General features: G+C 33.6%; 1 protein-coding gene across 1 annotated transcript in view; it reads left to right on the top strand.

The window, feature by feature from the left end:
* LOC114336753 (neural cell adhesion molecule 2) overlaps window positions 1–24,092 on the top strand; it is a 331,903-nt gene that overhangs the window by 82,549 nt on the left and 225,262 nt on the right. Inside the window, exon 4 of the mRNA XM_050648967.1 lies at window positions 12,051–12,195. Coding sequence (XP_050504924.1) covers window positions 12,051–12,195 — 145 coding nt within the window. The remainder of the gene's footprint in view (window positions 1–12,050; window positions 12,196–24,092) is intronic.

Raw genomic sequence — 24,092 nt, 5'->3', positions numbered from 1 at the left:
ATTCACCGAGACCCGGACATTTAACATTAAAAACACAGGAATAAGTCCATTTTTAAATATTACTATATTTTAAAAATAGATTTATTAATGACGTATACGTGTTCAGCAATACCAAAACCTTCGAGTAATTGTTTGCATCAATTAAGTGCCAAAACCCTCGAAACTTTAGATGACGTACCTTAGCAGTAACTCTGGGCACCAAGTACTTCGGAGGTTGGTTCCGATTGCGTAGTCGTTTTCAGTGAAACCAAAATCCCCCGAATAACAAAGTCTGACCCTTTATATTCTGATTTTGACATATTTATGTACTTTTGGATGCATTTTATACTGCAATTTTGAATTTCCACCCATTTTTCTATTGAAAATTTTTTCGTGTTTCACTATTTCCCTAAAAATCATTTATTTTTTCGTAAATGCCTTGGTCTATGTGTATTTTATTGTTATGATCCAAAAATCTAAAATAATGTCTGCCCGGGCCCAAAACATTAGTAGAATTTATAAAAAAAAATTCATTTTTAATTATTAATTAGTCTGGACAAAATGATGTTTTTTTTTAATAATTTGTTTTTAATAATTTTTACATAATAGATAACGTATCATTTAATTTCTATCCATTAATTCCAATAATTAATTAGCCTATAATTCCTCATTTATTTTCTGGCGCGTAAAGTTGGACGACAGTATCTAAAAATAAGTGTGTTTGAGTTCGTTTCGGTGATGCCTGGAAAATCCATAATATTATGACTAGCGGAAATCTGGTATAGAGATTTTTAAACATTTGCACGAGAATGTGAAAATGACATTTATATATTGTAAAAATGACAAAAACAGTTGAAAATACATTGATATTTTATGAAAGTTTATTTTGTTTTGCTTTACATTTATGCGTAGGGTTATTTGTATAAAACGTGAATATTGGAACATCGCAAACGAGCTTAATTTTTCAGATGAGTTGAACTAAACTGTTTATTTAGCTCTTAATAACATAATACTGAATTAATTTATATACATAAAGTAATGTTTTTTTCAATTTTGATAAAAAATGTGGTTGTATTATACATCAAGATATTGTGATCGCACCATTACCATAAACATGATTATTTAACCGAATGTTCTTAAAAATATATAAAAGTGGAGTGATGTCTAACAACCTTTAACAAAGTATACAGTGCTTCTATGTCAGTGGGAATCATATGGGAAACTATTGTATTATTATTTTACGAAAAGAAATTATTTCTAATACAAAGCTATGCATGGCATAAAACCTAAGATTCAACTAACATTACCTATATAAAATTTTATCAATTTTATACGAGATATACCAAAAAATATAAATTTCGCTCAAGAGTAAAGTACCTGTATATTTCACAATATCGAAAATGTTTATTATAAACAGTTATTAGTAATTAAAAACTATATTTTAATTATAATTTTAATATCCTAATTAAAGAAAAATTACAAACTTTTCTCAAATTACCGATACTGAAGATAATGTTTATTACAAAATGAAAATAAACGGGTTCGTTTTCATTCAACTTGGGTCCCTTGCCATTCACCGACACGAGTTTCTAGGGTTAACCGTTATCAAGGAGGCTTTGTAAGAAGACCGATCTAGATCAAAACATCCGTTCTGCTCGGTAAAAATAATGAAATATTTATACAGGATGTTGTTCTGAAGCTATTTCCTTGTGATGTTTTTGTAATCAGCTATTCTAAATAAATAGTAGTACGTTCTTTAAAGGTAAAATATTGCAAAACCTCTAAATTTTAAAAAACCGTTTGGATTGACATGAAATTTGGCATACACATAGCTAACAAGTCAAAGAAAAAAGTGATATTGTGCCGATGTGTGCTTTTGCTCTAGGGGTGATTTTCACCCCCTTTTGGGGGTCAAAAATATATGTTAATATAAGTTAATACTTTTCGAGTTTTTTTTCGAGTGAATATGTTAATTTTTCTACAAAATTACCACGTTTTCAGACGGTTTTTCGCAAATAACTCAAAAAGTAAGTATTTGGTCAAAAAAAAATATTGTTATTAAAAATATAGCACGTAAAAAACGTGCAAAAAAAATTTAACGTGCCATAACCAAAAAACGAAGCACTTTTTGGGGGAGAACTCGTTTTAACTTTTTAAAGTGTTTAAAAAATGCTTATTTTTTATTTTTAGAGCATCAAAGTAAACAAGATACGCTCAAAATAAAGTTGGTCCCTTTTTTTGGTAAGAAATCGGGAAAATCACCCACTAATTAGCATTTCAAATGAACTTAATTGTTACCACTTCACAAGTTTTTTACTCGCGTACGTATTGATTATATGACCAGTAAGTTTCATCGGTTCAAAATCCTTATTTTTGAAAGAGCTGTACTTAAAAGGGCTTGAACGAGTCACGTATCACGAGTGTATGCAAATTTAGAAACACCGAATCTTAACCAATTTTTGTCTTACAGAAAAACAAAAAATTACAAAATATTCAGAAAAGTAAAGTCGACTTTTTTTATTGTTCAAAATTTTTGGTATCTCTAACAATGTTTAAGTTATTTTGAAAAAAAAGCATTTTTTTCAAAATTAAAATTTTTAAAAATTTTACTTTAAAACCAAATTTTTTCAAAAATAAGCATTTTTAATCGATGAAACTTACAGATCATATAAACACAACATAAATAAAGTAACTTGTGAAGCGGTAACGATTAATTTCATTTAAGTTGCTAATTGGGGGGTGATCTTCCTGATTTTTTTTGCCAAAACAAAAGGGACCAACTGTGTTTTGAGAGTAACTTGCTTATATTTGATGCAAGAATTTTTTTTATAAAAACAGAAATAAAGCTTTTTTTAAACACTTTAAAAAAGTTAAAATGTGTTTTCCCCAAGCATCCTTAGGATGCTTCATTATTTGGATATTTCACATTGAATTATTCTACTTGAATTTTTCGAATATGAACCTAATTTTCATTAGCTATAACTCTGCTTTTTTTAGGTATATAGACCTAATATGTACACCGTTATTTTCACTTTTTTTTTTATTATAGTTTTGGTAAGAATATTTTTTTCGACAAAATGCTTACGTTTTGAGTTATTTGCGAAAAACCGTCTAAAAACGTGGTTATTTTGTTGAAAAATGAACACATTCACTTGCAAATAACTCGAAAAGTATCGATTTGGTGAAAAAACTTTAAAGAACAAAAGTTGCTTAAAATTAGTCAGTTTATCCATTTCGGGACTTATCTTGGACATATATTTTTCACCCCCAAGAGGGGGTGAAACTCACCCCCAGGGCAAAAGCACACATCGGCACCATATCACTTTATTTCTTTGTCATGTTATCTATGCGTATGCCAAATTTCATGTCAATCCAAGCGGTTCTTTAAAATTTACATCAAAAACCGTGAAAGAATGTAATAAAGGTTCATTAGATATTAAAAAAAAAATTTTAGTTAAATTGTGGCTTATTTCCGATTTAGAATAGTTGATATATACAGGAGTATGGTTATAAAGATCTCTAACGGGGAACGATGAAATGAGTGAAATGAATGTCGACAACGAATCAAGTAATCTCTTAACCCAGGTACGAAAATACCAAACGGGCGACGCGTAGGAAAATATTCCAACAATGTCTCTCAGATTACCCATCTGAATCGTCGTCGTTTTGTACTCTAATACAGAGTATGTTATAAAATAAAATGAAAATAAACGGTTTCTTTTTATTCAAATCGGGTCAACCCGGAATACGGGTCAATCGGGAACCGTACTGTGGCTTATTTCATATAAACATAATGGTAGGGGAGCCCAAGCGGGGATTTTTGCAGTTACTCGAGCGCGTCAGATTAGCATATGGGGAGAAACCTGGTACTCTTCAGATGTACCTCTACCATATATTGGCTCTTAACACAGGGGAGTTCGTTAAGGGGGGCCCGAAAAAAAAAATCTCTCCTTAAAAAAACTCGAAATTGTCAGATTAAGATAGAGTAAATTGAGTACATGCAAAAGAGTGTATATTTCAAAAATCTGACAATTTGAGCCGGGCGTAAGGAAATGGGTGAGTCCCAAAGTTTCACAAGAAAAAAGAGAATAATTCGCGAAATGATTGACAGATCGAAAAACTAAAAAATATATGCTCAATATTTTTTAAAAATCTATCGAATGATACCAAACACGACTTCCCACGGAGAGGGGTGGGGAGTGAATTTAATATTTTAAATACGAATCCCGGGATATTTCGCGAAATGAACATTAGATCGAAAAACTGTAAAATACACTTATTCAATATTTTTGAAAAATCTATCGAATGGCACCAAACACGACCCCCCATGGACGTGGGGTGGGGGGTTACTTTAAAATCTTAAATAGGAGCTGTCATTTTTTATTGCAGATTTGGATTCCTTACGTAAAAATAAGTAACTTTTATTCGAGACATTTTTTCGAATTATGGATAGATGGCGTTATAGTCGAAAAAAACGATTGTTGGAAATGGAAAATTAAATTAAAAAATGGCAAGCGCCCACTAAAATGGAAAATTTTACTTAACTTTTTTTGGTTTTAGGACCTACTCTTCACAGCCCAATAGGTCCCGAAAGCGCTCGAGTGACTGCACATTTAGCATACTTTGCTCCCCTACCATAATAGTCCAAGTAATGAAGCTTAAAATAGGGCAAAACCTCGCAATTTTTACAGAATGGATCGATTTGCATGAAAATTTGAGAATAAGTAGTGAATAGTCCAAGGATCAAAATCTATATGATGCCGACAGGCACTTTTATCATGGGGGTGGTTTCCACCCCATCTCGGGGGGTGGAAATTTTTTATTATATTTTGACCGCAAAAGTTGGTAAAAACATGCATTCTAAGCAAAAAACGTTTTATACATTTTTTTGATAAAATTAATAGTTTTCGATTTATTCGGTATCGAAAGTGTTAGTTTTATATCGAAAAAATCAATGTTTTAATAAGTTTTCTGCTAATAACTCCAAAAGTTTTCGTTTTATCAAAACAACTTTACTTAACAAAATGTACCTTTAAAAAAATAAAGAAACCCGTCTTTTTTAATTTCCTTTAATACCAATAGTAATCGAGCTATACTTTATTATACGTTAGCTCTTCTTCGTCAAATGCTAAATACTGTAGTTTCAAAGTCAAAAGACGGGAAAACTATGCATTTTTCGAGGATATAATTCGTTCAGATTAGATATTTGAAGTTAAATATGAAACGGAACAGTTATTTTGATTAATTTTTGATATGATTCATATGGTTAAAATTTAAAAATTATTTGTACCTAGTACTTTAAAACTATTTGACGTATCCTTATCATACTTGACAGAAAATGTAGGTACTGTACACCCTACTAAATTAAGATAAATAACATAATTTATTTAGTCATATAAATACTTAATTTGTTTGTCTTACAACATAAGTAAATTTGAATATATTTCTTTTTGTTACTGGTCATAGAAAAATCATGTATACTACTCGCATTTAATTGGCATTATAATGCTCGTACACCAAAGGAGATTCGCCGCTACGCGGCTAATGTCATATCCTTCATACTCTTAAAATATTGATAGGAAGCTTGGATAAAATTTTAAATTCGAAAAAAGTGTTCATAAAAACAGAACATAAATTAAAATATACCTACATCAAAGAGAAAAGTGTTTTTGTCTTTCTTTTAACCTTTAACTACCCGCGTATCAAGTTATAACATAACTACACGCGTGGCGTACTTTATGCACCACAAGAAAATACACTTAAAAACAGCGGATTTGTTTTTTTTTTTTTTGAAAAAATACACTTAGTTGTTTGTTATAAACCTCATTCGGCATCAGTGAATACTTGGAGTTCCTTCTCAGTAAGCCAATTGGGATTTATAACTGGAATCGTGGAATAACTGGATTCCATAATAAATAAAATTACTAATAAAAAAATTTTTTTAAATGTGATTTTTTACAGTAGAAAACGTTTCGTTTATAAAGAAAATTATATTTTGTGCTATAATGACTAAAAAACAATTGGAATAAGTACTTACTCCTTCTATATTACTACTTCTTATATTAATATAATCCTGGCGTATATTGTCCACCACTGGAAACAACAAATAATAAACTGTAAATTACGATCTTCCCAGAACACCGATTATAACGAAACTAAAACCAAATTGTAAAGCACATTCCAGAGATAGGTTAGAGAGATAAACAAGATCAAAAATAAAATTTTTAAATACATTTCCAGTAGAATTCTTATATCTGGCGTACAAAATACGCCAGCGCGTGTAGTTAAAGGATAACCCCTAAAACCTATTAAATTTTAGAGAAAATTAAAGTTAGAGTAGCCAGTCCAAAACGCGACCCCATTGTCTGTGATGTCATATAATTAAAAAGTTTAAGGTTCGCGCCATTCGTTCATTACGTTTGATATTCGTATACTTGTAATTATTTTATGGCGTATTTCGGTTTTATAAATTTTTAGATAGTTACTGTGAACCATATATTTCATAATATTTGAGAGCTATTGTTAAGAGTTAAGACAATTTATGTAAAATGACCGAAGAGGGTTTCTCTAAAGGGCAGTCTTTCAACAACCCTCCCAGCAAAGTAGGAGGTCAAGTAAGGAACAAATAGGAAGAATTTTATATTCACCATTGGCGTGCATACGGGTAATATTACTCGTCATATTACCCGTATATATGCCAATAGTGAATATAACATTCTTAATTGTATGTCAAAAAATGGGCAATAAATACCTCTTAAAACTTACCAAATTTCATTTGCATATCTCAACCTATTTTAGGGCAATAAATTTTTTTTTTTATTAACTCCATTGAGTACAACAATCTGCCCATTGGGCATTAAGCATTTGTTATGGTAAAAAATATAGACATGTAGAGAGTTACTCCAATAAGTAACCTCTTTACAATTCTAAAACTAAAATTTTATCAGTCTGAATACACTTTTGATTACGTTCAGTTGGTTAAGTCGGACGGCAGTTGCCGTTTTAGTCTACGCACTTCAAAGACGTCCCGCACATTTAATTGTCTGGCAAACGCATTAGGATGCACTAACACTCGTTCAAAGTATTTAACACTAAAACGTTGTATGGTTTCTTTCACGGATTCTAGGGGGATGTCGTGTTGAATGACCTCGTTGGATACATAGTATGGCGCATTGACTATGGAACGCAGCACCTTGTTTTAAAATCTCTGTAAGATATTTGTATTGGAGACGCTAGCAGTGCCCCATAACTGAATCCCATAAGTCCATATGGGCTTGAGGATGGACTTGTAGAGTAAAATTTTGTTATCCAGAGATAGTTTGGAATTGCGTCCAATGAGCCAATACATATTTCTCAATTTAAGTCCAAGCTGTTTTCGTTTTGTAAAAATATGTTTTTTCCAAGTAAGGCGGCGGTCCAAGTGCATGCCAAGATATTTGGCGTCCTCGGATTGAGGAATTAGACAATTATCAATATATACAGGGGGGCATGTTTCTCTGCGTAGCGTGAATGTTACATGTAATGATTTAGTTCCATTAGATTTGATGCGCCATACTTTCATCCATTGCTGAATTCTATTTAGGTTTGATTGAAGATTCCTTGATGCTGTTGTTGGATCTGTGTGGGATGCCAGGATAGCAGTGTCGTCTGCATACGTTGCAACTGTAGTTGTACTAGATGTTGGAATGTCCGCTGTGTATAAAAGATACAGAATTGGGCCGAGAACGCTGCCTTGTGGGATGCCTGAGTGAATGGGATATATCTTGGTGTGCTCGGTACCGTGCTTCACAAGGATTGTCTATTTTCTATGTAGGATTTTAAGAGCTGGAAGTGAGGATAGGGTAGGAGCTTGTTTAATTTTATTTGTAGCCCTATGTGCCATACCTTGTCAAAAGCCTGAGATATGTCAAGGAAAGCAGCAGAACAGTATCTTTTGGAGTTAAAATCCTTGTTTATTTGGTTGACTAGCCTATGCACTTGTTCTATGGTTCCGTGTTTGTCTCGGAAACCGAATTGGTGTTCTGGAGAGCAATAAATAAATCGTCAGTTTGTGAGCAAGAATTCAACTTCCCGTATCTCGGAAACGAAGCATTTGTGGACAAATGTTTATAAAGCAAACGTTCATTATTTTTTCATGCAAAATTACCCCTTAAAGTTTGTCGCACTTATTAAGACACACCCTATGTTGATGAAGAGCATGGCTAGTTGTTAAAGTACCTACCTATATATTTTTATTATCCAACATAAGCGAATGAATCAAAAAACATAATATTAAGAAAACCTGATGCTATAATTGGGTTTTAATTTCAGTATTTTATAAATGCTGGAATATTCCACGTGGTGTGGTAAACTTTGAGAAAAAATACAGTTTGATTGGTACACCCGGTATACAATGACAATTTACAGGTCTAGCAACAATATTATGACAGCGATATTGTTAGAGAATAAGACTATAACATATTAAGAAAATCACTTAAATGGGACAAGAGGTTTAGGAAATTCGAGAGATCAAAAATGACCCAGTTTTGATTTTTTGAGGTGCCCGTTTTTCTTGCCGGTCAGTGTACTTTTACACGAGATAGGAGATCTGTCATTACAGAATATAACTTTGTGACGTCACAAGTGTCCGAGCGCTTTAGATCATTTGAAATGATTTCGAAGTTATTATGAGTTAAGGCGTGAAATTTTATAAATATTATTTTAAATCGAAACCGAACATTATTATGTAACAAAACAAAAATGTATAAGTTCCCTAAAATATTATTCAACTCTTTTCGTTATTACCTCGTGTGTATTAAATTAAGTGCGTCCATAAAGTAACGCATAAACTCAGTATTAGCTAAATCAACAAAACTGTTAAAAATTCCTGAAACAGGTCGATTTTTATTTTTAAATTACGATTTTATTGCTATATATCATATTAGTGACGTCATTCATCTGGCCGTGATGACGTAATCGATGATTTTTTTAAATAAGAATAGGGATCATGTGATAGTTCATTTGAAAGGGTATTTAATTTCCTATACACTAATACAAACATTAACATACTTATTTATACAGTGTGTCCGAATAAATTTGTTTTAATTAAATTAATTGAGACAATAAGAAGAATGTATATAATTTATTTAATTCAAAATACCTTTTACTATTTTCAAAAAACAGGAAGAACATGTTTATTTGACAATCAATATTGTTTTTCGCTTAAATTCAATGTTAAAGCTGCCACCCACCTGTTTCAATATTTCATTTAAGCGAAAATTAATATTTATTTTTCAAGTATTTTTTTTTGTTTTCTGACAGTAGTAAAATGTATTTATAATTAAATAACTAACATAAATTATTTTTATTAGTCTATTTCTATTGAGTCAATTAATTTAATTTAAAAAAATGTTTTTGGGCAACCTGTATAAATAATTATGTTAATGTTTATATTAGTGAATAGAGAGTTAAATTTTATTTCAAATGAGCTATCACATGACCCTTATTCTTATTTAAAAAATCATCGATTACGTCATCACGCCCAGGTGGATGATATCACTGGTTTGATACATATGCCAAAAAATCGTAATTTAAAAATAAAAAAGACTGTGTGTGTACTTTGTACGCACGTAAGAAGTTATTCTTCTATTATATAATTTCAACGAAGTAAATATAGTTAACAGGTTATTTGAATTTTATTTAAATATTAAACTAACTTTCTTATCTACCACTTTCAAAAAAATTTTATTAAAACAACCAAAAATTAAAAAAAAATATGAATCGTCCAGGATTGGAACCCGCAACCTTCCAATCATTGGTCCAACTCTCTACCAACTACGCCACCGAGCTTCTTTAAGTAACAAGTAAGTTTCGGATATAATTACACAACACGGTGACAAATAGACATATAAAAATATTATACCTACATACATAACGTATGGTCCTAAAGTTTTGGGAAAAATTTCAAAAGCATATAACTCTGACCACAATAATCTTATATTTTTATTAAATTATTCAACAATTTAACTTAACTATCCTTATTATAACTCAAAATTCAAATGACAGAAAAAGGACCATTATTTTCGATTTGCCTAATAATTCCCCTGACACGTTGCATCATCCTTTGGACGACCTCGGCGTCAATTTCTCTAATTTTTGTATATATGCGGCGTCTTAACTGTTCCTGATTTTGTGCTTCCCATCCGTTATTATAGACTTTCCGACTTAACATTGCCCAGAACTCTTCAATTGGACGAGCCTGAGGTAGGTTGGGGGGATTGTCTGCTTTCGGTACAAAGGTAATGTTGGTAGTTTCGTACCAGTCCCTCGTGATCCTCGCGTAATGACATGAAGCAAGATCTGGCCAAAAGACTATTTGATCATTTGCATGATGTGTGTTCACAAACTGAAGCAATTTAGAGAGACATCTTTGAATATAAATATTTGCGTTTAAGGCTTCGCCTCGAACAACACCAATGTAGGGCTGTGAGATAAAGCCAGCCTCAGAAATTGCACACTATACCAAAATTTTGTCCTCAAATTTTTTCTAACTTTTGAATTTTATTTCATCAGGTACATTTTCGTAATCGTTCGTGTAAAACCCATCGTTACCCTTTATCTCAGAGTTGGACAAAGTATTTTGGAGTGTATTTTGGAGCTTTCCTTCTTTTCCGGTAGATAATATTGTTACTCGATAGGGTCCTGTATACTATAGTCTTTCCAACATGAAATCTTCTGGCCAGTTTTCGCTGTGAGACCCCAATTTTGTTCTTAGCTGCTTCAATCAGTCTTGCCTCTCTTATATGGTTCAAAATCCGCGGTCGGCCACTTTTACGCAAGTTAACACGTGGTATCCCTTCTTCACATTCTCTGATTGTGCGATAAATTGTCGATTTGCTTATGTTTTGATCTCGATAAATATTAACAATATCTCGTTTCGACATTCGCCCAACCATATTATAAACACCTCGACGAATATCAATTTTATAAGACATTTTGCAGAGGACAAACGAAAATATCCTGCTTTGTTTATTAAATGTCAATAACTGATGACATTTCAATTCCATGGCCTTCTTTGTTAAATGCATTTTGCTTCTCAATCAGACCAGGTGAAATTTTTCCCAAAACTTTAGGACCATACATTAATATTTTATTATCTTACTACAGAGAAAGACAAATCCAAAAATTGCAATAAATAATACATTTACTAAAAACACTAATATATTCTTTTAATGACTGATTTGCGCTGATACAGATACATACATACCTATCTTGAAAGATTAGCAACGAACTATTACTGTCTGTGTGCGCATGCGCGCAGATTTATGAAATTTCACCTTTAATCGCGCCTAAAGAAATATAACTTCAAAAATCGACCTATTTCGGGAATTTGTGAGGTTTACTGTAAAAAGACCGAAATCATTAGACCGAAAAGCACTTTTCCGAAACCTCACTAGACCGAACAGCAGAAGACCGAAAAGCAGTTCTTTTTACTTGTCGCAGTAAAAGAGATAAGACTAATGTAATTACAACAAAATGTTATTTGGATGGTTATTATATACAGTTAAAATGGTGTTAACGTCACTCTACCCTTAATTTATTTTAACCTTCACTAATTTGTTTAACGGATGAAAATTATTTCATATCAGACTGTACAGAGTAACAATTTACACAGTCTATATATAAAATAATACAAAAAAAAAATACAATAAACAAAAAGACAGATATACAAAATCTTAGCATAATTATTTACTGCAACCTTTTTAAATTTAAAAGGTAAAGGCAGTTTTTGTTTATATTCGAAATTTTTAAATTTATTTACCATTTCGGTCTAATGCTGTTCGGTCTAGTGAGGTTTCGGTAAAGTGCTTTTCGGTCTAATGAGTTCGGTCTACTGCTTCGGTCTAATGATTTCGGTCTAATTGTCGTGTACCAATTTGTGATAATGTTGTTTATTTAGCTAATATAGAATTTATGCGTTACTTTATGAGCGCACTGTACTGTAAAATATCTTTGAAAATCCTAATAAATCACCTACAGCCTATTTTAAAATTCAAATTAATTGGTCTCTAATTCCTCATTTATTTTCGCAGGAAGAAACACGGGAGAACGTAACAATAAGTGAGTTAAGTTTTGTACCGACGACGGAGGACGATGGAAAATCCATAACGTGCCGAGCTGAAAATCCAAACGGCACCGGCCTTTTTCTCGAGGCTTCCTGGAAAATTGACGTCGTGTGTAAGTAGGATTTCCATTTTACTTTACCCTAAGAAACGCACTTCGCACATGTTTTCTCGTGCGTAAGCTTTTCGTCACCTAGAGAATTTTAAAAAAGTGTCATGGGAATTTAGGATTTTGTTTTTTAAAAGAAGATGAAATTACTTGAGATGAAAGCCCTTTAGTTTGGATAATAACTTTAGTATTTTAAACAAATTACTTTTATGTTGCACCATAGAACAATATTGTGATAATTAAAGAAATTCCTGGTGATTCTTCATCATTATCTATGATTTTATTCTATTACTACGACTACTATAGGTTTACACCTCCTCGGAAGAACGTCCTCGAAAGCATAAAAATGCTGGGTATAAATGATCAACTTTACAAGACCATGCAGAAAGCTGTACTACTCGCAAAGGCCAGATGTGTACGAAAATTTTTGGGAGATACACCTGCATACCAAGTCACCTAGGGCTCGATAACACGGAAAGGGTCCCACCAGAGCTCAATCCTTTTGATACCGTAGGTATCTGGGATGAGTCAATTTTCCCCTTAGAGGAAGTGTGAGCAGGAGGCGGGCCCCTTTCATACAATCAGCTACAGCCCAACAACAACAAAAACCACAAGCGAGCCAAAAAACAGCAAGATCTCCACCCGCTAAAGGTGCTTCGCTGGAACATCAGCAGGCGCTCACTCAATCGGGACGACCGAGGAAGCGCATAAAATGGACTGTGTCTATTAATGAAAACATTTTGCGCTTCTACTATAAGGTGACAAACCTCGGTCAAGAAATAATCGGCTACCGACAACAGTTGTATGCCAAATTTTGCAGAGAGTACCCAGATATTCAAGTATCGGAGCAACGAGTATCAGATCAATATTGGGTAATCATAAGAAATAACCTTATCCCAGAGACTAGCCGCGATACCATCAAAAGCGAAGTCGAACAGGAGATTAATAACCAAGGGCTAGTTAAAAATCAAGTCCCTAATGAAATCGCTGATGAGCAGATTCCTGAGCTTCCCATACCAGAAACTCAACCTGATAATACACCGCAGGAAAACGAGTTACGTGATGCCCTACTAAACGAAATGGCTCGCGCCGTACAAGACTTTAATGGAATAAACCCACTTAACAGACCACCGCTACCAACAATAAACTCTTGTAAGAAACTAGGTGTACTGTTACAAATTGCGAACACTGAAGTCCTACCCAATTACGTCGTAGAAGCTCATGCATTAGAATATTTGCATATGCTCATCTACTGTGCAGCAACAGCAATTGCTAATGTAATGAGCGTTAAGATCGGAACACGACGGGGTACTAATAACGGAAGAACTAACAACAGAATTGCACCCTGGGAAAAGAGACTGGTCACAGAATATTTACGAGGAGTACCAAGTAGAAAAGTCAATAGGAGAGCTGAAGAAATAATGCGGAGCACTGCAAGACACCCGGGATACGATCCAGACAACACAGCGCAACAGTGTCTGGATACATTAAAATAAAAACTTTCCGTCTATTCAGGGCGACTAAGGAGGTACAAAGTTAGTAACAACCGAAAATGTGACAATGCACTTTTTGAAAATTCCAAAAAGGCGTTCTACCGAAAACTCAATTTCACCGTAGAAAGTGTCGACAAGTCTTACCCAAGCCAAGAAGAAATTCATGAGTTTTGGGGAAATCAACCTTCCACACCAGCTGCTTTCAACAAAAATGCTGGCTGGATAGAAAATACGACACACAACTGTCACCACTACATTACTGCTAACTACGAACCATTCACGACTGAAAAGGTCTCAAACTTCATAACTGGAAATCTCCTGGACTCGACGGAGTTCAGAACTTCTGGCTTAAAAAGTTTTGGAGTATTCATGAGTGCTCGTCAATGTTAAGATATCATGTTTTTTCTAATCCGCAGGAAATACCGTCATTTCTAACTCAGGAAACCACTTATTTAATACCAGAGGATCAAAATAACACCCAAGATCCAGCCAAGTGCCGCCCAATTACTTGTCTTACAAATTAGTCACATCCTGTTTAACCCGGCGTATCTACCAACACTGTGCTCTAAACAATATCATAGAGCCTCAACAGAAAGGATGCGCTAAGGGTTCCATGGGTTGCAAAGATCAGCTTATCATCGAGTCATTTCTAACCAGGCATTTACCAAAAAAGGACCCTCTTTACTGCCTTTATTAACTACAAAGAGGCCTTTGATTCAGTACCGAATGGATGGCTTATAGATATATTGACAATATATAAAGTCGATGAAAACATAGTGACCTTTTTAAGGCATACAATAACAGATTGGAAAACTAAAATTCACCTCCAAATACCTGGTGAAAACAATATCGAAACGGAGAATATCGCAATCAACCGGGGCCTGTTCAAGGAGACTCATTGAGTCCATTGTGGTTCTGTTTAGCTTTGAGCCCCCTTTCCCAACTACTAAACTCCACTGACTCAGGTTTTAGCATTAAAAACAATAATACTATAGAAGCGAAGCTCAATCATCTGTTGTATATGGATGATTTGAAATTAATGGCTTCCACACGAGAACACCTAGAACAGATGCTAAAAACTGTAGAAACATTCTCTAATTATATTAGTATGCAGTTCGGCCTAGACAAGTGCCGTGTTTTGAATATAGTCAGAGGAAAGGTACAGCCCGGTGGATTCGATATGCAAAATGGCCAGAACATCGAGGCCATTGGCGACAACGATATGTACAAATATCTTGGAGTAAAGCAGGCGCGGAAGATCGACCATAAGCAAATGAAAACTGAGATAACTACTGAGTTTATACGAAGGGTAAAACAGTTGCTTCGTTCACAGCCTAACAGTAAAAATTTGTTTAATTCACTAAACACCTACGCTTATTCCGCGCTTAGCTATTCATTTGGTATTGTTAAGTGGACAAAAACGGATATAGAAAATATTCAGCGAAAAGTACGAACACACCTCACAAAAGCCAAAACCACCACCCTAAAAGTGCAGTAGAACGAACGGCATTACGCGGTATTTAGGAGGAAGAGGACTTATGGATATATGTGAGCAATTAGATAAACAGATTGCTAATTTAAGGACTTATTTTCAAATGCAGGCTGAGACATCTGCTCTGCTCCGCGCTATTTGCGCAGTAGATGACACAACACCGATCAAACTGAGGGAACCAGAAATGCGCATAAACCACCTTACTAAGGACGAACAAATACGCCCCTGGATGGGAAAACCTCGGCACGAGCGACATCAGAATGAGGTCAGCCAAGACTATGTCGACAATGCGGCGACGGACTATTGGTTGATATCAGGAAAGACGTTCCCTGAAACAGAAAGTTCATTATTGGCCATTCAGGATCAGGTTATACCAACTAAAAATTACCTGAAATATATCGTCAAAGACCCTCAGATCCAGAACGACAAATGCCGATATGGATGCCGAACCCAAGAAACCATCCAACAACTTACAGGGGGCTGCCAGGCATTTGCTGCAACTAAATACAAGGAACGGCATGATGCAATGGGAAAAATCCTTCACCAAGAGATAGCTATCAAGCTGGGACTTCTGCAAACGGACCATCTCCCATATTATCAATACGTCCCTGAGAGTATGCTTGAGGATGACAACTACAAGCTATACTGGGAACGTACTGTGCTTACATACCAAACAGTGGCACATAATAGACCAGATCTCGTACTAGTTAATAAATTAACAAGACAAACAGCACTAATTGATGTGGCAATACCTAACAACAATAATCTACGTAGTAAATTTATTGAAAAGATCACCAAGTACAGAGATCTGGAAATTCAAATACGAAGACAATGGAGAATGCAAAGTACTCAGACGATACCTATTATTATATCTACTACTGGAGTCATTCCGAAGAACCTCCTCGAAAACATAAAAAAGCTGGGTCTAAACGAACACCTTTATAAGATCATGCAGAAAGTTGTACTACTCGCGACGGCCAGATGTGTATGCAAATTTCTGGGAGATACTCCAACATATCAAGTCACCTAGGGCTCGATAACAAGGAATGAGTCCCACCAGAGCTTTTGATACCGTAGGTATCTGGGATGTCAGTTTTCCCCTTAGAGGGAGTGTGAGTCGTATTGCTAAATCTGGATAATACTTTATTCATCCTCACAGATTATTTACATAATATAGGACATGTCAAAGTAAAGAATATAGACAATTAAAAAATAGAAACGTTAAAGACAACCTATACAATATAAACATACACATAAACAGAGAAACAATATACTAAGATATAAATTCCGAGATAATAATATAAACATGACTCAATGAGATAAGTCTTCAATTTATTCTTAAATATTCTATCATCTGCCTCACTTTTTATTTTGGATAAGAGCTGATTAAAAAACCTTACGCCGCCATATTCAGGGCTTTTTTCAAACATGGAAGTGTAATGTTTAGGCGCCCTAAAGCAATATGTTTGTCTAGTACGATAATTGTGTACAGTACATCTGAATTTGATGTCAATGTATTGATATTGGCTTTTGTGTACAGAATACTTCTGTATATAACAATTGAGGGAACAGTGAGCATTTGGTATTTTCTAAAATGTTCTCTACACGTATGTCTATATGGTAAATTAAAAATCAAGCGAATTATGCGTTTTTGGGCTATAAAAACTTTCGAGACATTTTCGGGACATTTGTTGCACGGCCCCATAGAACAATATTATATGACAAATGTGAATAGATGATAGCGTAATAAACATTAAGTATTTGTTCCGTTGTAAATAAGTATTTGAGTTGCAAAAGAGTATAGTATCCAGAATTAATTTTCCAACATACATGATTAATATGTGTCTCCCAGGTCATATTACTGTTAAGATGTAGTCCTAAAAACTTTGTAGTATCAGATAAAGTAATAAAATCGTTGCCGACTTTGATAGAGAAATTTTCCTTAATCGGAGTTTTTACATAAAATTGCATACATACTGTTTTACTCGAATTTACTATTAAGGAGTTTTTTTCGCACAAAGACGTAAACTCGTGGGCTAAGGTATTGAGTGTTAACCTCAATTCCTCAGCATTTTCTGCAGATGTCGCTAAAGTTGTGTCATCAGCATATAAAAAAATATTTTCCGTACTCAAATTATATTTAGGCATATCATTGATATAAAAAAGAAATAACAAAGAACCCAGTGTTGATCCTTGTGGAACGCCAAGATCAACATCATACAAATCTGATTGATAATGTCCGACTTTAACATACATCTGTCGATATTCTAGATAGGATTGTAACAATTTTAAAAAATTACCTCGAAATCCAAGACTGTTTAGTTTACAAATTGCTACATTTAAATTTATAGAGTCAAAAGCTTTAGTTAGATAAAAAAAGACGACTCCAAAAAACTTCTTTTGATCTAATGAACTATAAATAAATTTAAAAAATGTTGTTAATGCACTTGGAAGAAACCCATATTGATATGAACTTATTATGTTATATTTACTAAGAAATGACAACATCCTTTCATGAATCCATTTTTCAATAACCTTACTCAAGATAGTTGGTACGGTAATTATTGGTCTATAATTTTCTAACATAGTTTTGTTTCTTTTTTAAATATTGGGGAAACTATACCAGCGCCTACTCAGAAACCGATACAATTGTAAACAAATTAATACTCCAAAACGCAAACTTTAAATGTGATCTAAATTTTTGCCCGCCAGTGTACATGCTAAAAAATTCTAATTTAAAAATAAAAATCGACATCTTTCGACATTCATCTCCAAAATCAGCCATTTTCTAGAAAATGAATTTGTTCCAACTTTAACGTCCTCACTGTATATTTACATTATAAATCTTATTTATACTTTTTCAATATTTTTCCTAAAACGCGTGCTAAATAAATCTACATCGGACTAGTTTCGATCTGAAGGTTTTGGGAATATACCTTCACCTAAAGAGATCGCTACAAAAAGGAAGAAAAACGACCTACAAGAAACTTAAATCAATTTTCTCCCGAATACAATTCCTTGGAAAGTTCCTTAGAATCTGTTCATTTCCACAAGAAACGCATTGTTTATGAAAACAGAGTATACTGTTTTAAAGGTAGTTGTTTGCACCATTTGTATCCTAGTTTTGTACAGATTAAAACAAAAAATTAAACATATTATCACTATTAAGTTAGTTACTATAGTAAACAATTTGTATAATTAAGGGGAAAGGCGCAAAATGTCGCCGGTCAAAATGTTTAATATGTTTTAAATGTACTCATTTTTTTTTCTAATCCTGAGAAAACTGATAAATATTTTTGAAAAATTTACACGCAGAATGAAAGATTGTTTTATTACCGAGGACCGAAAGTTTCTTAAAATAAATAATTTTTTTTATGAAATAATGGCAACTCAAAATCACACTGAATTTTCTATTTTATTTTCACCAATGTAACTTATCAAAATAAACATTATAGCAGTTTTCAGGGACTTTCGGCCCTCGGTAATATTGTAATCTTTCATTCGGCGTTTAAATTTTTTAAAAATATATATTAGTTTTCTCAGGATTCGACAAAAACTGAATACATTTAAAACACATTGAACATTTTGACAGGCGACATTTTGCGCCTATGCCCTTAATGTAGATCATAAATATGTATAAGTCCTCGCCTTTAGACGAGAAAATAAAGCCCTAAAACAGACTAAACCTTTAACGTTTTTTAAAGTAAGACGGATCGTTATGAAACCTTTTGCATTCGATTCGGAAGAGCTCCAGGTAAATTTTTGAACACTTGGCATGAGGGACAAATTAATGATGATTGCATTGTTGTAGGCGGTAAATGCGTGTTTAGAACTGTTCAAAAAACAAAAATTCACAATTCGAAAAATAATCATGGACATGAGTTCAATTTTCATACTCTATGGGTTTTCGAGGTCGCTGAACAGGAATATCGGCGAAGCTGTTAGAGGTACCTGGTGCCCTGTATCTACATACGTCATCTCCTGGAGTTTTATGAAAATTCGTTATGAAAATAGTTGAAATTTATTACCTTGGGATTTTTGAGGTCTCTGAACACGAATATTGCATCGAAGATGCTGTACGACGTACCTGGTGCCCGGTATCTACGCCACCTTCTGAAATTTTATAAAAAAATTTTATGAAAATATTTTAAATCTATTATCTCGGAGTTTTTGAGGTCGTTGAACATGAATATTGCATTGCAGGTGTTGAACAAGGTACTGGTGTCCTGTATCTAAGTTATCTCCACAGTTTTAGAAAAATTCGTTAAAAAAATAGTTGAAACTTGTTATCTCGAGGTTTTAGAGGTCGCTAAACAGCCAGATTGCTTCGGCGATGCTGTACGAATTACCTGGTATCCGGTATCTACGTCATCTTCTGGAGTTTTAGGAAAATTCGTTATTAATATAGTTTAAATTTATTATCTTAGGGTGTTTGAGGTCGCTGAATACGAATATTTCATGGAAGATGCTATTTGAGGTACATGGTATCCGTATCTACGTCGTCTCTGGGAATTTTGTAATAAATTCGTAATGAAATTTGTTGAAACTTGTTATTTCGGGGTTTTTAAGGTTACTGAGAGATTAAGACCCCAAAAAACTACAAAAGTTTTCCGCTCCTATTAAAATATGCGCATGAGATATCACCAGAATAAAACAAAACGATGTACTTAGGTTTCGTGGACCTGAAGAAGGCAATGTAGAGTGTCAAATTAAAGGATCTTATCCACTGAATGTAGGCAAAAAAAGTAATTCAAGTAAGAACTTGACCGATCGAAAATATCGGAACAACACAATAAAAGTAAAAGTAAAAGTAGAACTCACAGCCCCATAGTGTGGCCATGGGATTATACAGTGGGTTTTCTGAGCCCTTTATTTTTTAACCTAATCATGGATTAAATAATAAAATAACTAAGAACGAAAATCGGATTACAAGTCGATACATCAGTATCAGACTGCACCAACTCAAAATTTTTCAATATTGAGATAAGTATGAGGAAATGGCTAAAATATGTTTATTTATGAGTTTCAAATTACACCATCTCAAAATTCCAACACCATCGTAAAAATTTTGACTTGTCAACATGCAGAATCGAATATTTTGTTTAGAACGTCGTAGTTTCATACCGCATCACTTTGAGTTAGTGCATAATGAAACTTGATCGGTAGAACTATTGTCAGCTACTAACTCAAAATGGTCTGTGAAAGCTGGTTGCACTGACCGTTGCTAAATTAAATGTTCGGAAAAATTTAGTGATACAGAAAGAGAAGAACTGCTAAATAACTACTGGGGTCTTGGTGATGTAAATACGCAGCGAGATTTTATAGTTAACAATGTAATGCCAGTTAAGCCAAAATATCAATATAGTCGGTTCGCTAAACTCAGACACAACTGGCTAGTGATTTAAGTAGGTTTTTTGTGCCAAAATTGACAAAATTACTAACTATTTAGTAATTATTTTTTTGCCAATATTACCAAATTGGCAAAATTACTTACCAAAATCACTAGCCAGTTGTGTCTGAGTTTAGCGAACCGAGTATATAAGAAAGAAGGGAATCTTAGAAGCGAAAATAGAGCTTATTACTTTGAGATAAGAAATGAAAAAATTGGAGTAGGTATGTAAAGTTTTCTTTATGAACACTTTGAACATTTCGAATAGGATAATAATGAAAAATCATGCACAGCAATTAAAAAAAAAACAGAGCTAGGGTTTGCACAGAATGACAATCGCGGAGGAAAAAAAATGCTTGGCGACCAATAGTGCTAGATGATGAAAAAGAATTCGTGCGGTCCCACATCAAATCTTTTCCAATAATTGACTCTCATTATTGCGGAGCAAGAAAAAACAAATCTATAAACTTAGCCACAATGTACAGACTGTACCAAGAAAAATGTAGAGTGGAACTGAAAATTCCCGTAAAACTCCATTATTACACCAAGATTTTCAACAGGGAATTTAATATTACCTTTTTTCAGCCAAAAAAGACTAGTGTTGTAAAAAGTATTACAACAACTTAAGTATGATGCACATATCAGAGAAAAAAATCGGATTCGGTTAGAAAAGGAGTTGGATATCAGGGATTCAAAGGAAGATGACAGTACTGTAGTTTGTTGCTTTCATCTCCAAGTTGTATTGTCACTACCAAATGGAGATCTGAGTGATTTTCTTTTTACATGAGACGCATATCATGTTACAACTTCAGTATATTTGATATTTCGCACATACATGGCTATAGTTTTTTGTGGCACGAACGTAGAGGTTTTAATGGAATAAATATGTGTCTTTGACAGTATCTAAAGAACCATGGACCTCAATATGAGCACATATTTTACTCCGATAATTGCCTGGGCGAAAAAAAAACAAGTTCATTGCTTGCTTGTTTTTATATTGCTGTCAAAACTTAGCAATAAAAAGCATATCCACAAATGCTTAGTAGTTGGACATACTCAAAATGAGGGTGATGCGATGCACGCCCTCACAGAAAAAGAAAAAAAAGATACCTAAAAGGAAACCCGCTCTATATTTTATCGCAAATGCTACCAATAATAATTAGCCTGACTAAAAAAACTTCCGATAAAAATATCGGAAAAGAAATGAAAGGCAGAATTTACAAAACAGTAATCAGACCAATAATGACATGCGCGGCAGAAACACGCCCCGACACAGAGAGGACAAAAAGATTGCTCGAAACAGCGGAGATGAAAACCCTTCGAAAAATCGATAGTAAGACTCTATGGGACGGAGCTAGAAGTGCAGATATACGACGGAGATGCAAGGTGGATAACATTCAATAACTAGGTAAGAAACCGAGGAATAGAATGGAATGACCACATAAGCCGAATGACAACAAATATAGTAGTCAGGACAGCGAGAGACGGTTCTCCAATAGGAAGACGATTCATGTCGACAGATCGACAGAGTCATGTCTATACAAAAAGAAGAAGAAGAGAATAAGAAAACTGGACGGCCTGGTAAGCTACAGAAGAAATTGCCGAAGTGTATGAAATTTTTATTATAAATGAAGCCGGAGACAAAATAAAATGGAGCGAAATACAAATTCTAAGAGTTGAGAAAGACCAGCCACACAAAATAAGATAGTTATAATAATAAGACAATTCAAAATTATTTTGATTTTATTATATTTTTCATAACAAGGAAACAATAATGATTTTATAAGAAAAAAAAAATAATTTTAATTGAATTCCATACAAATGTCCTATACAAAATGCACTAACTGTTAAAAAAATCATGTGTCGAAAGTTTCATAGTGCACCAACTCAAAAAAAAATCTGAATAATTAAAAAAAAATGAAACAAAAATTATCATCTAAAAGAACCATAAAATAAACATCTAATTCCAAAATTTTGTTCTACTTGAAAAACAAATGGACCATTTACAACAGATTAAAAATATTTGCTCCCAGAGAAAATAAGTTAAAGTTGATTTGTGAAGAACTATGTTTTTTGAGTTGGTGCACTCTGATACTGATGTATCGAAGTGTTAGGAAGACCACTTAAAATAATTAGTTGGCTTTCACCTTTCTTGTGTCTTGTGAAGACAGAGAAATCGTCTCAACCACCCACACGCACATGCTTCGTGGAATAGTCATAATATAATGCTTTGAGGTATCTCTCTAAATTTCATCCATCGCCGCCAGGATTTATTATACAACACGTCAATGTAAGAATTTAAGTCGACATTTTAAGGGTTTAATCCATGTATTTTTGGTGGCTAACATATAGAGCTTGCTTAGGACACTGCTGATGCTCTCTTTAGAGCTAAAACGTTCTGTTTTTTTAATGTAACCCTTTATTGGGGTTTTCAAATAAATATATCTTTATAATGAACTATTTTAAATGGGAAATAAGCCACAATTTTACCAAAAAAATGAATTTATTAACGTTTCGACGCCCAAGTCGATATTATTATTTTATATTTTGACAACGACACCCGACTTGGGCGTCGAAACGTTAATAAATTCATTTTTTTGGTAAAATTGTGGCTTTTTTCCCATTTAAAATAGTTCATTATAAAAATGCCACAAAGAAATAACTTCAGAACAAAATATACCTTTTACACAGAAGATTTTTTCTTCAATTTTTGTAATTAATGATATACAGCCAGCTACAGGAAATTTTTTTCTTATGGAACTTAAAATAATTTGTTATGCAGACGACGCAATACTAAATATTTCAAAGGAAAAGTAGATCACAACGTGATAATAATTTCACCAAACATAAAACAAAATGCGTGGCTATAACAGTAGGTCTACTAAGATATTAATTGAAGATGAACGGAATGATAATAGAACAAGTGATGGAGTTTAAATACTCTGACATCACAATGTGTAGCTACGGAAATCTCGAAACAGATGTGGAAGATCAAGTGAATAGAGCAAACAGAGTCCCAGGATGCCTGAATGAAACAATATGGAGGAATAAAAATACTGTCAAAGAAATGAAAAGAAGAATTTACAAAACAGTCACCAGACCAATATTTAATAACTCTGAAACAGCAGAGATCAAACCCTTTGTGATGGTAAGAAACTTTGGGCTAGAAGTACAGATATACGACGGAGACGCATAGTGTAGATAATCAAGGACTAGGTAAGAAAGAGAAGAGTCAAGTAGAACCAATATAACAGGCAGAACGATAACAAATAGTAGTAAAGACAGCTAGAGGCAGTATCCCAGTATGAAGATGATCAGTCAGAAGGCCACGAACACGATGGAATGACAACTTACTGGATGCACATTGAAAAATAGACAGAGTGATGTCCAATAAAAAAGACAAGAAAAGAAGAAGAATATTCATGTAAATTCAGTGAGTTTTTATCAAAGTTAATACAATAAATAATATCTAACAGTAAAACACTGAAAACGTTTGTTTTCTATACTTCCACAAAATTTATTATAACTA

The sequence above is a fragment of the Diabrotica virgifera genome, chromosome 4 (assembly GCF_917563875.1).
Source record: "Diabrotica virgifera virgifera chromosome 4, PGI_DIABVI_V3a".
Lineage (NCBI taxonomy): Eukaryota > Metazoa > Arthropoda > Insecta > Coleoptera > Chrysomelidae > Diabrotica > Diabrotica virgifera.
Note: the sequence above shows the minus strand (reverse complement) of the source record. Positions and strands in the feature narration are given on the sequence as shown.